The sequence below is a fragment of the Monodon monoceros genome, unplaced genomic scaffold, assembly GCF_005190385.1.
Source record: "Monodon monoceros isolate NGI ecotype Baffin Bay Population unplaced genomic scaffold, NGI_Narwhal_1 Super_Scaffold_4, whole genome shotgun sequence".
In the NCBI taxonomy this organism is placed as follows: domain Eukaryota; kingdom Metazoa; phylum Chordata; class Mammalia; order Artiodactyla; family Monodontidae; genus Monodon; species Monodon monoceros.
The window spans coordinates 5,463,081-5,476,758 of record NW_021703781.1 but is presented as its reverse complement, the minus strand read 5'-3'; the positions used below and the strand labels follow the sequence as shown (position 1 = coordinate 5,476,758).

The window sequence follows — 13,678 nt, the reverse complement described above, 5'->3', positions numbered from 1 at the left end:
GCAATGCAGCCAAAAATAAATTTATTTTTTTAAAAAAAAAGAACGTGAAGAGTGCCTCCCACTTCAAGAGGACGTTTTGGGTGGAGGCACCACAGGCATCAAATTGCCATGATCATTTCTGAGAAACGACTTCATGTCTATGGCTCAAACACCCTTCCCACCCTACCAGAAAGTAGCCAAGTGAGTAATGAAATAATAACACACTGTATGTATAATAGCATCTGTTATTATATCATTTAGCCACAAACCACCAGGTATTGCTATTCCCGTTTACAGGAGTGGAAACTGAGTGCCCAGATGACACAGCTCAGCAATGCTGAGTGCAGCTCTGTCAGGGACATTGCTTTTTGACTCACAACCCCATGCTTCCTCTCTAAGAGATGCTGTTGCTTTCTAGAATCCCTAGAGCTAGAACCCGCTTGTTATGTTCATCTTTCACCCCTACGTCAGCCCCAGAAACCTCTTCAGTGACTCACTAGTTTCTGTCACCAAATAAATTACTCTTTTGGCGAACTTGCAAAATGACTGAATTATGGCTTCCTTTGTGGTAAATTGAGATATATCAAAGCTAAGAGGTGGTCAGAGTCATACAGGACACATAGCAACCTGTTGGAAGTGTTTGGTTAAGTCAAGGTCCAGGGTAAACCTGGGTCAGTCATTCTACACAAGCTGAGAGCTTTGCGGTTCTGGTGGTGAAGACCATGTAATGACAAGCTCTTACACTTAGATTAACTTGGAGATACTAAAACTCTCTTTCAAGCATCTTAGAATTACCTCTTAATGTGCAATCAACTTTTGATGTGGAAAAAACCCTTTATGCTGGTGATAGGAAACAGCAGCTAATCCTCTCTATTCTGGACATTTGACTTTAGAATTCAGAGAGGAACTCTCTGTTATATTATTCATTTATTCACACGTATCTCCCAACCCCTCTGGTTTCCTCTGGGAATAACCTTACTCCCAACTAGATGCTATTTGTGGCCCAGCACCCAATGATTGAGAATTATCTGCATTGATCTGGGTCAATACAAAATAGTTGCTGGGAACCACTGGAAGCCAAATGTCTGCTATAACAGAATACCATAGACTAGGTAGCTTAAATAGCAGAAATTCATTTTGCACAGCTCTGTAGGCAGGGTGGCAGCATGGTCAGGTTCTGGTGAGGGCTCTCTTCCTGACTTACAGATGGCCACCTTCTTGCTATGACCTCACATGGAAGGGAGAGAGAGAGAGAGATTCTCTCTCATGTCTCTCATAAGGGCACTAATCCTGTTACCGACCAGGGTTCTTGGCCTCCTTAATCAATAGAAATTGATCAGAGGCCAGACAAGAAATTCAGGCAAGGCTTTATTGGGGGCCCTGCTGCAGCTGGGGGGGTGGGGGTGAGAGCAAGTAACAGGTTCCCTTGCTTGCTTGCTTGCTTGCTCGCTCCCTGAGGCAGGGGGCGAGCTTGTTACTTACATGGGGTGAGGGTACGGGCAGGTCCAGGGGTCGGGCTGGAGGGGCGGCTTAGGTGGTTTGCCCACCCCTTGGTGGTGCTGTGTGCAGGGGGCATGCGCAGTACCCTGCTTTTGCTCCTGACACCCTTTTTTCTGCTCCCGGCTCTGCAGAAGTGGCAGTTGGGTTTTGGGTCTTTTTGTATCTTTTAGTCCATAATTTTCCCCAACTGCACTTTGTATAGTTATTTTTAGTCCCTTATAGTTTCTCTGTTGCTTGGGGAGACGTTTGTCCAGGTGCAAACATTCAGCAAAGGGTCCCAGGTCCCAGGCCTGTCTCATTCCCATTCATGAGGGTTCAACCCTCATGACCTAATTACCTACCAAAAGCCCCACCTCCAAATATCATCACATTGGAGACTTAGGCTTCAACATGTGAATTTGGGGGGTGGTGGGAGGACAGACACATTCAGCCCATAGCATAATAATTTGGAAGTATCTTGAGAATGCCCTTAAAAACTGGTATGTTGATCTCAAATACTCTCCAGCATTAGAAGAAAGAAAAAATTCACAAGGATTCACCCTGTAGTGTTAGCTCAGGACTTAGAGGTGAGGCATAAACCTGTGATGTCCTCAGGATTCTACTAGGGATAAATGGCGTATGATTTCTTCTGTTGGAGTGTGTACCAAGTTTGACCTTGTGAAAGATACCATTGCACAATGCAGGCTGCAACCTGGCTGTGCTCTTGACTGTAATCCTGCTTTGTTTTCTTGGGGTGGAGGGAGGAACAGGCAGAGCCATCAAGGATGATTGTAATTGATTCCAAGTAGTATTGTTAAATGGAACAGAACTGCTGAGAAATAGGTGTGAGTCGCTCCACTTTAGATGCAAAGGGTAAATGCAGTGGGTGTCACAGCCAGAATAGTAATTATGTCATCTGCCTTGTCCAGGAATGTGATTTAGTAATTGCCACATTTTCTCCCCATCATTGAAGCTTGTAATTATAGTGCAACGAACGGGATTATGTGCTAACTTGGGCTGTTTCAATCACCTCTTTTATTCTACAGTGTAATGGTAAAATTCCACAGTTGTTCCCAGGCTGCTGATTCTTTTCAACATCTGTTATCTTGTAACTTCAGTACTAAGGAGAGGAGGCAAAAATTCTCTGGGCATTTCATAACAGAGGCCTTTAGGCAGAGCAGACTTCAGGCTTGATGAGAAAGCATAAACAGTAAGGGAGTTTCACATTTCCAACCATAATAAAATTTTCCCTTTGAAAGTGAATCGTCTATTTTATGTTTCAAAGATGGCAGATGTTTCTGGGATATGGTGAAGTCTGCAAGCCATATTTTATATGCACTGAAGGAAACTTTCAACCATAAAAATCAATCTAGGGCTGATTAAGGAAACCCTCTCTTTCAATCTAAGGAGCAGATTTAGGTTAATTAATGCCTGGATACTAAACTGTGTGTTAGGATGTCACCTTTCATGTGGAAGGCTCATTAAGATGTTCATTACGGGACTTCCCTGGTGGCTCAGTGGTTAAGAATCCGCCTGCCAATGCAGGGCATACGGGTTCGAACCCTGGTCCGGGAAGATCCCACATACAGCGGAGCGACTAACCCCATGAGCCACAACTACTGACCCTGCGCTCTAGGGACCGCGAGCCACAACTACTGAGCCCGCGAGCCACAACTACTGAAGCCCGTGAGCCTAGAGCCTGTGCTGCGCATCAGGAGAAGCCACTGCAAGGAGAAGCCTGCGCACCGCAATGAAGAGTAGCCCCCGCTCGCCGCAACTAGAGAAAGCCCACGCACAGCAACGAAGACCTAATGCACTCAAAAATAAATAAATAAATAATTTTTAAAAACCTATATATATAAATATAAAAAAAAAACTATAAAGGTGTTCATTACATGTGTGTATCTTTTCAGATCCCATTACAACAAACTTCAGGGGTTATCCAAGATATTTTGGCTATACAGGAATAAAGGGACCTTAGACACTGCATGAAATAAAGCTGATAGCGAAGGTGGAAAAAGGTGGAAGACTCCCTTTTGTTGTAAGATGACTTACACGCTCGTATACCATACTGTCCAGTGTTCCCAATAATCTGAGTGCATCTAGGAAGCTAAAATTGCGTGGAGCTAACCCAGACCCACACATTTGGTCTTAAACTGGGCGCCAATTACTGGGCGCTAATACTGACTTGATTCCAATTTCATTCCTGTTGTACAGGTGCACGGATAGGACTCTGCAATCCAGAGGCATGCAGTTATAACTAAGCAAACACATCTGTGATCCTAAAATAACAACAACAACAAAAGGAGGCAATCTAAGAACAGCTTGTTTTCTTGAAAGAAAAATTGTGGCATCTCAAGTGCAGTGTCACCTTTGGAGGTGACAGAAAAATCCCTAAATTAGACCTGCTTGGAGCTAGCGAGGCCAGACATTAACAACATGGTTTTCAGGGCGTCGTAGACACGGGGCTGGGAGGGGAGCAAATACACACCTGTGAGACCGGAAGGAGACCCAGCCCCATCTCGCCTCCGCGGGCGTCCCCCCACGCCCCATTTTTTTGAACCCTCTCCTCCCATGTCCTGGCCTGATGGTTGGCGATGCAGCGCCCCCTTGCGGTTGCTCCCGGGAAATTACACTCGTCAAATCCACCCACGATGGATGGATCTGAACATGTAAACTGATCAAGGGGAAGGAAGCTGTAATGTTGGGATTGGTTGTTAGCAAGCCAACTTCGGACCAGATGGATCGTGTTGTTAATAGGTAAACTGAGGCGCACTAAAATTTTTGAATAGTTTATTTAGGCATACGTGGAGTCGAATCCGGCAACGCCAAACCAAAGGTAGTTAGCCGTCCACCGACAGGCATAGGGCAAGGTGTTTATAGAGAAGATGCTGAAGCAAAGCAGCTATTAGGTATAGCTTAAGCGGTTGTCTCAGGTGGGAAGACCTACCTGGCTGTTTGTGATTGGTCTTAAGTTTCACTTTCTCAAATTCTAAGGCTTCTTGGTTTTGGTTAGTTTACGAAGGCTACTAAGGAATTAGAGCCAACTCAGTGTAATAGCGTCCTTGTTTAATTCTCTAACAGCGTGTAATGTAGGTCACAGCCTAGAGGGAGGAGTCTCAGGGTGACATTGGCAGCGTCCATCCAGTCACTCCCCAGAGCACCGGGAGAGAAGAAAGCCAGTCCCAGCTGAGGACACTCACCTGTTAGGGTTTCCTTGGCAAGACTGTCCCTGGATTAAACAAATGACCTAAGAAACTTTAGTTGAAAGACTCTTTTCCTACTGGTCACGTGAGTTCCCAGGTAGCTGGTCTACAAGGAGAGTGTGCTGGCCCAGCAGACGAGAACTTTCCAGGCCACCTTACAGTTAAAGTTTTCATAAGCAGTTGACCAGGCAGCTGCTGCAGCATTTAGCTTCTGGGGCCAGACTGCTTAGCTTCAAGTTCTGGTCCTCTCTCTTACTAGTTGTATGACCTTGGGCAAGTTTCTTAACTTTCCTGCATCAGTTTCCTCGTCTGTAAAGTGGCTTTAAGAATAGTACTTAGGGCTTCCCTGGTGGCGCAGTGGTTGAGAGTCCGCCTGCCGATGCAGGGGACACGGGTTCGTGCCCTGGTCCGGGAAGATCCCACATGCCGCGGAGCAGCTGGGCCCGTGAGCCATGGCCACTGAGCCTGTGCGTCTGGAGCCCGTGCTCCACAACAGGAGAGGCCACAACAGTGAGAGGCCCGCGTACCGCAAAAAAAAAAAAAAAAGAATAGTACTTAGAAGAATTAAATGAGGTCATACATAGGATGGTGCATTTAGCACAGGGCCTGGCACATAATAAGCACTCAGTAAATGTTAGCTATTGTTCTTATTAATGGTTTTATACAGCTGTCTCTTGAACTTGTTTAATATGGATCTGCCACACGAGATGAGCCATTCTTGGCATGCCAGAAAATCGTGTTTCTGGGTTCATGTGGCTGGGACCAGCCTCTGGATAAAGGAGGCAGGTTGACCAAGGTAACTGCCCCTGTGTGGAAGTGGATGGGGTATTCAGACACCCCTGTCTCCCTGCCCTTGTTCATGGCCCTGCAGTGGTGTGCAGCTATTCTCCTGTGACGTTTTAGCACATACTGATTATTCTAGTGACTTTATGATTTTTTAGCTCTTCTCAGTTAGATCTTTAGAGGACAAAAATCCTGCCTTATTTTTTCCCCTGTGCCCTCTCAATTAGCTAAAAGATGGACACTCAGTAAATACTCCCCAGATGAGATGATAAAGTTTATAGAGCATTCAGAACAAATGGAAGCATGTCCCAAAAAATGAAATTGATGGGGAAAATGAAAACTGGAGAGGGGATGTTAAGACATCCTTAAATGAACCATCTGGAAGAGCCCACTGAAGTCAGAGCTAAGAGGACAGGTGGCTGTTAGGGGAAGAAAGTCCCAAGACTGCCGCCCTCTTGTGTGTGTGGGCCTGGGCAGCAGTGTAGACCAGTTCGCAGTGGTTGCCAGAGAAGCCACTGGATGACTTCCGTGGTCACCCTAACAAGGTGGCCACGGAGAAGGCCCCATGCCTCTCTGGGCCCTGGGAGAAGCCTGGAATGGAGAGTAGGGGATCGTGACTAAGGCAGTCAGGGGAGAGCACTTGGCTTTGGATCAGAAGGTGGAAGTCAGCGTGCTGTGTGCCGAGCGCCGTCTCTCAGCTCCCTGCCCACGCGCTCACCCTGTGATTCTGCTTCTCTTGTGTGTCCATCACATCTTTGTGGGCTTCGGAGTCAGCTTCCCTGCTCATGTGCTCTAGTCCCTTGTGATGGCTTCACAGGCCCCCTGCAGGCCTATATTTGTGGCCTCACCTGGGAGATTCCTGTATGTTTGTCCTGTAAATCACTGCAAACTCCATTCTCATTCAACCCAACATCCATTTATTTAGGATCTAAAATATTGCCGTGGTGCTATTAGAGCTCAAATTATAGACTGTTTAGAGTAAACAGGATCTTGGAGATTTCTAACTCACCCAGTCTGACAAATGAAGAAACTAAAGCTCAGAGAGTTTGAGTTACTTACCCAAGGTCACAGGCATCTTGGGGGCAGAGATGAATGGGGAAGCCTGATGCTCCATTCCACACTTCCAACAAATGTAGACTTTGTCAGGATTTAGGTTGACTCATCGGCTCAACTTTTAGTTGTTTCATTCAAAGGAAAAATTCATTACATATCTCTACTGGAATTCTTTGTAGGATTCCAGGCACTGCTAAAATAGGTAGGTCTGGGCTGGAAATCAGAAGAAGAATTTCTGTAAAATTTTGGAAGATGGGCCAGTTTTTAAAACCTGATGGAAGGTGTATGGCTTGTACATACTGGGGCTTTCAAACATTTTTCATTCACTTGTGGAGTGTTTTTTCATTCTGGAGAAGATTTAGACATTGAATGTACAAAAAGGATTAACTTTGCCTGCTATATACTTCCCCTGGCCTGTAGCCTCTAATAAGCACAAGCTAATGGGGCAGGATGTTAATTCACAGACCACTCATTTGCCAGACACGTGACACAGACCACGGGCAAAATGAGCTTCCTGTTGGCGAATCCTTCTCGGCACCTGGCCTTCTCCCAGCGACTCCTCCCCTGGAACTCCTGGAGTTGAGCTGGGGGATAGTTTGATCCACAGTTGCCAGGTGTCAGGAGGCTTCAGATAAGCCTGGAAGGAAAATGGAAAGGGTGTTCTGGTCAGGAGCAACTGTCACCTCAGGGGAGTGGCCATTCCAAGTTCAACATGTGCTTATATGTGCATTCTATACAATGTGCTTATGATCTGTGTTCTGTCGAGGAGGAATAAGTGGCTGTGTTGGTCACGAGAGTGGATTGCAATAAAACAATGACAATAATAACTACAGTCACACTGGCTTGGCTTGAGCCAGCACTCGGCTTTATCCTGCTAGAAATGGTTTTGCAGAGTAATGGTGGGGCTCCTGGCCTGGAGCGTCCACTTACCCCTCAGTTGAGAGGAGGACGAGGCTGTCTGGACCTTTCCGCTGGCCCCTCATTCCTCTCTCGCTATTGATCTACTCTACCACCAGGCGACATCTCTTTGTGTTACCTAGCCTACGCTTGTACTGCTCGATGCACAGCGGGCCAATAGATAGAGAGATGAGGTGTTGGGACATGGAAGGTGACTTTATTCAGAAAGCCAGCAGACCAAGAAGATGGTGGACTACTGTCCCAAAGAACCATCTTCCCTGGAGTGAGAATTCAGGCTGCTTTTATACTAAAGGGGCAGGGGGTGTGGCTGGTTGTTGCAGACTTCTTCATGTAGGAATCTTTTGTTTTTGCACCTGTCCCCATAGGGCAGGTCACGGTGTTCCTTTAAACCTCCAACAAGACAACTGTTGTCCTCTGTTCTGCAACTTTTTATCTCTATATGAATGGAAAGGTGTTTTACCTTTAAAGGTCAGAGCTTTGAGAATAGGCTCTCCTCTATATTTCAGGCTACAGGCAACATTCTTTACAGAAGGTGCAGAGCCAGCATGACTAAGCACAGGAAACAGAGCACAAGGGTTAGGAGCTAAAGGAACAGATCCCATATGGAGTCATGTTTGTTCTTCTCTATCACATTTCCTTGGAAGCATGTTTCAAAACCTGTCTCCTCTGGGTTTGCACAAGTCCACTCTCCAGACCACGGAATGGCCTTGTCGTTGGTGGTGCACACGACACAGCCTGTCCTTGCGCTTGTCCACTCTCCAGATGGACACCTCTGCCTCAGACCCACCGTGAACCAGCCTCTAACCCTGCACCTGTGCTGTGTCCCCCTGCCCCCAGGTCTCCCAGGCAGCAGCGGACCTCCTGGCGTACTGTGAAGCTCACGTGCGGGAGGACCCTCTCCTCATTCCAGTGCCTGCGTCAGAAAACCCCTTCCGAGAGAAGAAGTTCTTTTGTACCATCCTCTGACTCCGTTTGCTATGAAAATGTCTCCTTTCCGGTCTGTAAAATCCCTTGTAGAGACCGCGCATGCTCATAGCTTTAGGGAGCTCTGCCCACACCCACCCCCGCCCAACCAGGATTGCCCAGGCCTGTCTCCTCTTTTCACTGGTTTTCTTCACTGCATTCTATTTCACTTTTTCTTTTCATTTTCATGTTATTTTCATTATTAGAAAATGAAATAGACATTTTTGTAGCCAAATAACAAATGTGCCAAGTAAAACTAAGTATGGGTTTAAGGGCTTAAATTTTTTTAACATCAATTCCCAAGGTTACATAGGTCAAGTGTATACATTTCAGTGGATAATTTATTGAGAAGAGATAATTTATTGAGAAGTGGATAGTTTATTGAGAAGAGAAAACAGTCCCCCATTCGTGATCATTCAGTGTCAAATCAGATCATTTTGACCAACTGAAGTATATGGGTAACGTTTCCATCTCTCTTCCTGAAGAGTGCAGTTCTGCAAGTTCTCTATTTCCTGCTTTTCTGTCATCCTATTTAAAGAAGAAATAACCTGCATCATCGGATGGTTTTCTAAACGTGGGTCATCCTGGGGCCTTGTGGCCCAGCCCCTGATGGAGGGTCCAGACCCCTGTTTCCCACTGATTGTCATTGATCCCTTTGGAGGTGGTCCTTCTACAAATGTAGGTGTTGGGTGGATATTGGAGTGAGCTTAACTGTAAATGTCACACCATTACATCTGTTTATGTGCGCCAGCCAGGCGGGCCAGGGGCACATGTCTTCTCTCCAAATGCCACCTTATCCTGCTCCCTCCTATTCTGCCTCCTGCTCTGCATGGGCTGCATTAATAAGGGCCTGTTCTGGGGACTTCCCTGGCAGTCCAGAGGTTAGGACCCTGTGTTTCCACTGCAGGGGGCCCGGGTTCAATCCCTGGTTGGGGGACTAAGATCCCACAAGTTGTGTGGCATGGCCAAAAAATAATAATAATAAAAATAAGGGCCTTTTCTGGGCACAGCACTGGGTCCTGTGGGGTTTCACCAGGGTGGCCCCTGCCCCAGAGGAGTGAGTGAGAGGCAGCAGCTCACCACGTAGCATCCACTGATCAGAGCATTCACACGTATCCACTTATTTAGTCCTCCAACAATAAATAAATGCCGTGAGAGTCTGTTCTAAAGAGGGGGAAACTGAGGCACAAAAAGACCATGTAGTTTCCCCGAGGTTGTAGATGGTGAGCCAGAAGACTGGGACCTGAGCCCCTGAGCTCCACTGCCTTCCAGGCCTACCTGTTTGCAGGCAGGTAGGTAGACCTGCAGACAACCCGAGCCACATGCCACAAAGCACCGTTGCTGGGGTCCACTCAGCAGCACACTTCTCTTCCCATCTTCGCCAGGAGCAGGCGTGTTGGGCCCGTATTCTGGCAGCTCATGGAAGATGAAACGTGGCTGCTGCCATGGAAGGCTAGGTGGCTCTCGATTTTTCTGAGACAAACTTGCAAGCCCCACCTGAAACAAACTCCTACCACCCTGGATGAAGGAAGGGAATAAACCACAGGGGCAGAGAGCATTCTGTCCAAGTATGTCCTGTTCCGTTTGTTTGGAAACTGTCTCCCTTCCTGGCCCTGGCAGTGGCTTCACTGTAGGGCAAGCCATTGTGTGCCTGGAACCTGCAAACTGGGGATAATGGTAGTTACTCCTCCTGCCTTTCTGTCTAGGACAGAGGGAGGTGCTACATAGATGAAAGCTCCGATTATCATTTAAAACAAATGTGCTAAATGCCAGGCTGTAGTATAGGGAAGAACGCATGACTTCAAAGATCCATGGTTCAGTTGGAGGAATCATGTAAAACCGCCTACAAAGAGGCAAATGTAATTTTCAGATCAATTAATGACTTGCTACCCTCATAAATGGTTTTAGTACATTTTTATTCTTTGTTTCTTTTGTTGAAACCCATTCTTTGTTTCATGAAAGCTCCCCGGTAATAACACTGTTGTTAGGAAGCTGTGTGCTTAAACTATAGCAGGATTGTATGCTGTCTGTGATAATAGGACTTCCAATCCTCCTCTGTTTTGGTTTATGACCAGGACCTGTTTATTCTGTGGTCCACAGTCTTCACCAAACTTTCTCCCCTTTGTTTTCATTTCCAACAGCCCTCCGTATTCTGCCTCCACTTTTTCCCTCTTTTTCCTTCTCCTCCTCTCTTCCTTGCATCCCTCCATGAGATGCCTTTTGTCCTTTTACTACACTTTTTCCTTCCAAACCTATGGCGTTTTGTGTGGCTTGCCCCTTGTAACGTATCCCTGAACTCATTGCTGCCCTTAAAGGCAAGTTCGTGAACATGCACTGTGAGACACGCAAACATGTGGATGAGCCCCTCGCCCCCAGCAATCGCCGGGAGCTGATGAAGCTGCCTGTAGCGGGCAGTCGTCATATGGTGTCTCTAGCTTGGCTGTCCAGCACCTGACCCCTTTCCTAAAGGGGGAAATCATGAAATCACCCCTATGTATAAATGTAGGGATGCAGTGCCCCCAGCACAGTGGATGCCAAAGTGGGGAGGTCTTCTCTGTCTCTCAGGTGCATCCCCTTTTCCAGCACCAGACCGGCCAGTGACCCAGGGTGAACTCCTTGGACTCCCATGCTTGGGATTGTGAGCTTGGTGCAAGTGACACAGAAATTAAGGGATGCTGAGATTCGTTTCATGGGAGCTGTGGTGGTCCAGGGGTGGCAGTGGTCCAGCAGGGGAAGTGTCTAGGATTGGCAGGCTGTAGGGGTGGCGTGTCCACTGGTAGTAGTGTCCAGGGATGGCAGAGTGCTGAGCAGACCGTTTCTGCTTCGTTTCTTGGTCCCCACCCATCTTCCCAGGTCTCCTTTCTAGCTTTCTGTCAATTCTGTGAGCCGCCAAGCTCTGTCCAATAAGTTCCTCATTCTTCTGTGAAATAGCTTGGGTTGAATGTACATATCATATGACCTAAAAACTCCACTCCTCTACCCAACAGAAATGTGTATGTATATTCACCAAAAGAAATGTACTAGAATGTTCACAGAAGCACTGTTCATAATAACCCCGAACTGGAAAGTACCCAGATGCCCATGTTGAATGGATAAATTATGGTATATTTGCACAGTGAAGTCCTACACAGCAAGGAGAAGGGGTGCTCCTGCAGCCACCCGCACGGCACCACGTAAGTCTCATGAGAGGAGCCAAGTTTGTACTGTATGGTTCCATTTATATCAAGTGTCAAAGCCGGCAAAGTTCACTTCTGCTGTTGCAAGTAGGGATATGAGTTACTCTTGGGGGGATGGTAACCAGACGGGCACAAGGGAGACTCTCGGATCTTCTGTTCCTTGATCGGGTTGCTGGTCACCTGGGCGTATCTAGTTTGTGAAAATTCTTCGAGCTGTACACTTGTGGTTTGTGCCCTTTTCTGTATGGATGTTGTACTTCAATAAAAAGTTGGTTTTGTGCCTAGCAATGGAGAATCCTATGGTTATTGTTTTTCCTTTTTTTGGGGGGGCACTTTGCTCAACTTTTTACTCCTGTTTAGGTATAACGTCATTAGAGGGGCATTTAAGTGTATTTAACAACATTCTGAAATACAAAATACTTGTAATCCACAGCTCTCTGGACAGAGAATAGCTCTCAGCACAACGCAGACGGTTGCCCGTGAATGGGGCATGTGAGTGCCGTGCGTGGGATCTGTATCTTTGGGGAGAACAGTGAGAAATCCTCCTGGGATTTCCCACTCGGCTCAGCCTCTGTCAGTGAGGCCGGTGACCTACCCTGAGCCTCTCCTGCCTTCCGACCACTGGAATGAATGGCCGGCCACAAAAACCTACTATCAGACACCGCCTCTGGGGGAAGGAGCTGCTACAGGCACCAGCTGGCTTTGTGATGATGCATCTTCTGAATGCAACCCGGTCTCCCAAATACACTGAAGCAAACATGGCTCCCTCAACTCTGCCCCCACCTGCGGGGGCACTGGGCCCCCTTCCAAACTTCTGACTGAGTCCGAGGTCCCCCAGGGCTGTCTCCTTGGCTCTCAGCTCCCAGGTGGCCTCAGCATTCTCCTTCTTGCAGTTCTGAAACGTTGAATCCCAGGGTGATCACAGAGTGGCTTCATGCTGGGACTCCTGCTACATGAATCCACAGGTCTTACCTTTGATTCTGAGCGCCAGGCCCACAGAACTCAACAGTGAGTCTGAATTGTCAGCAGCCTCCCTCCAAGGGAGCTGTGGGAGGGGAGCAAAGCAAAGGTCAGAAGGAATTTTGTTCTGATGACTGTTCCAATTTGACATGAAACTAATGATAACAACTAGTGTTTGGGGAATTGCCTGGAGGTCCAGTGGTTAGGACTCAGCACTGTCACTGGTGTGGCCCTGCTTCAATCCCTGGTCAGGGAACTAAGATCCCACAAGACGAGCAGCAAGGCCAAAACAACAACAACAACAAAAAAAACACAGAACAATTAGTGTTTTGACCTGAGAAGAACATGGTTGTCATAGATTAGACAGAACTGACCTACACCTCCATCTCCTTCACCTCTTCAGGGTGGCAAGAAGACACCAGGTTTTACGGAGGACCCAAGCGAAGCTCTCCACCCCGCCCCATGCTTCAGCTCCATCTCTCGGGGGCACGCCACTCTGCCCTCCCTGGGACACACAGCCAGAGCAGCAAGGGTGGAGGACAAGCTGGCTGTCTGCCCAGTTTCAGTGTTTCTGGAGGTACGTGTGGATGAGCTGGTGATAACTCCCACTGGTCAACACCTGACAACCCATCCAGTTTCTAATAAAACCCTTACACTTGATTCTGCATTAGCTGTAAATAAGTTACTGACTTGTAAGATGTTCAGGCCCGTGCATGGTAGTTAACCAAATGCTGGAGTTATTGTGACCACTTACCTTTAAAATGGATAAACAACAAGGTCCTACTGGATAGCACAGGGAACTGTACTTCAGTAGCCTATGATAAACCATAATGGAAAAGAATATTAAAGTGAATATATATATAGGTACATATATGTATAACTGAGTCACTTTGCTGTACAGCAGAAAGTAACACAACACTGCAAATCAAATATACTTCAGTAAAATAAATTTAAAGGAAAAAGAGATTTCCCCAGTGACACAGTGGCCTCCGAGGCCCCGCCAGCTCTGGCCCTACTTCTCACCAGAGTCACTTTCACACCTCGCTCCCCGCAAAACCCTGTGCTCCATCCACACTGGCCGTTATTCAAGCGTACCTCACTAGCCCTGTTCCCTGCTGCCACAGGATCTTTGCATCTGCTGCTTCCTTGGACTAGCACGTT

General features: G+C 47.2%; 1 protein-coding gene across 1 annotated transcript in view; it reads left to right on the top strand.

Moving 5' to 3' along the window:
- The window catches only part of GNG4 (G protein subunit gamma 4), a 58,394-nt gene extending 50,010 nt beyond the window's left edge, over positions 1-8,384 (top strand). Inside the window, exon 4 of the mRNA XM_029201085.1 lies at positions 8,256-8,384. Within this exon, the coding sequence (XP_029056918.1) occupies positions 8,256-8,384 (129 nt within the window). The remainder of the gene's footprint in view (positions 1-8,255) is intronic.
- The last annotated feature ends 5,294 nt before the right edge of the window (positions 8,385-13,678 follow it).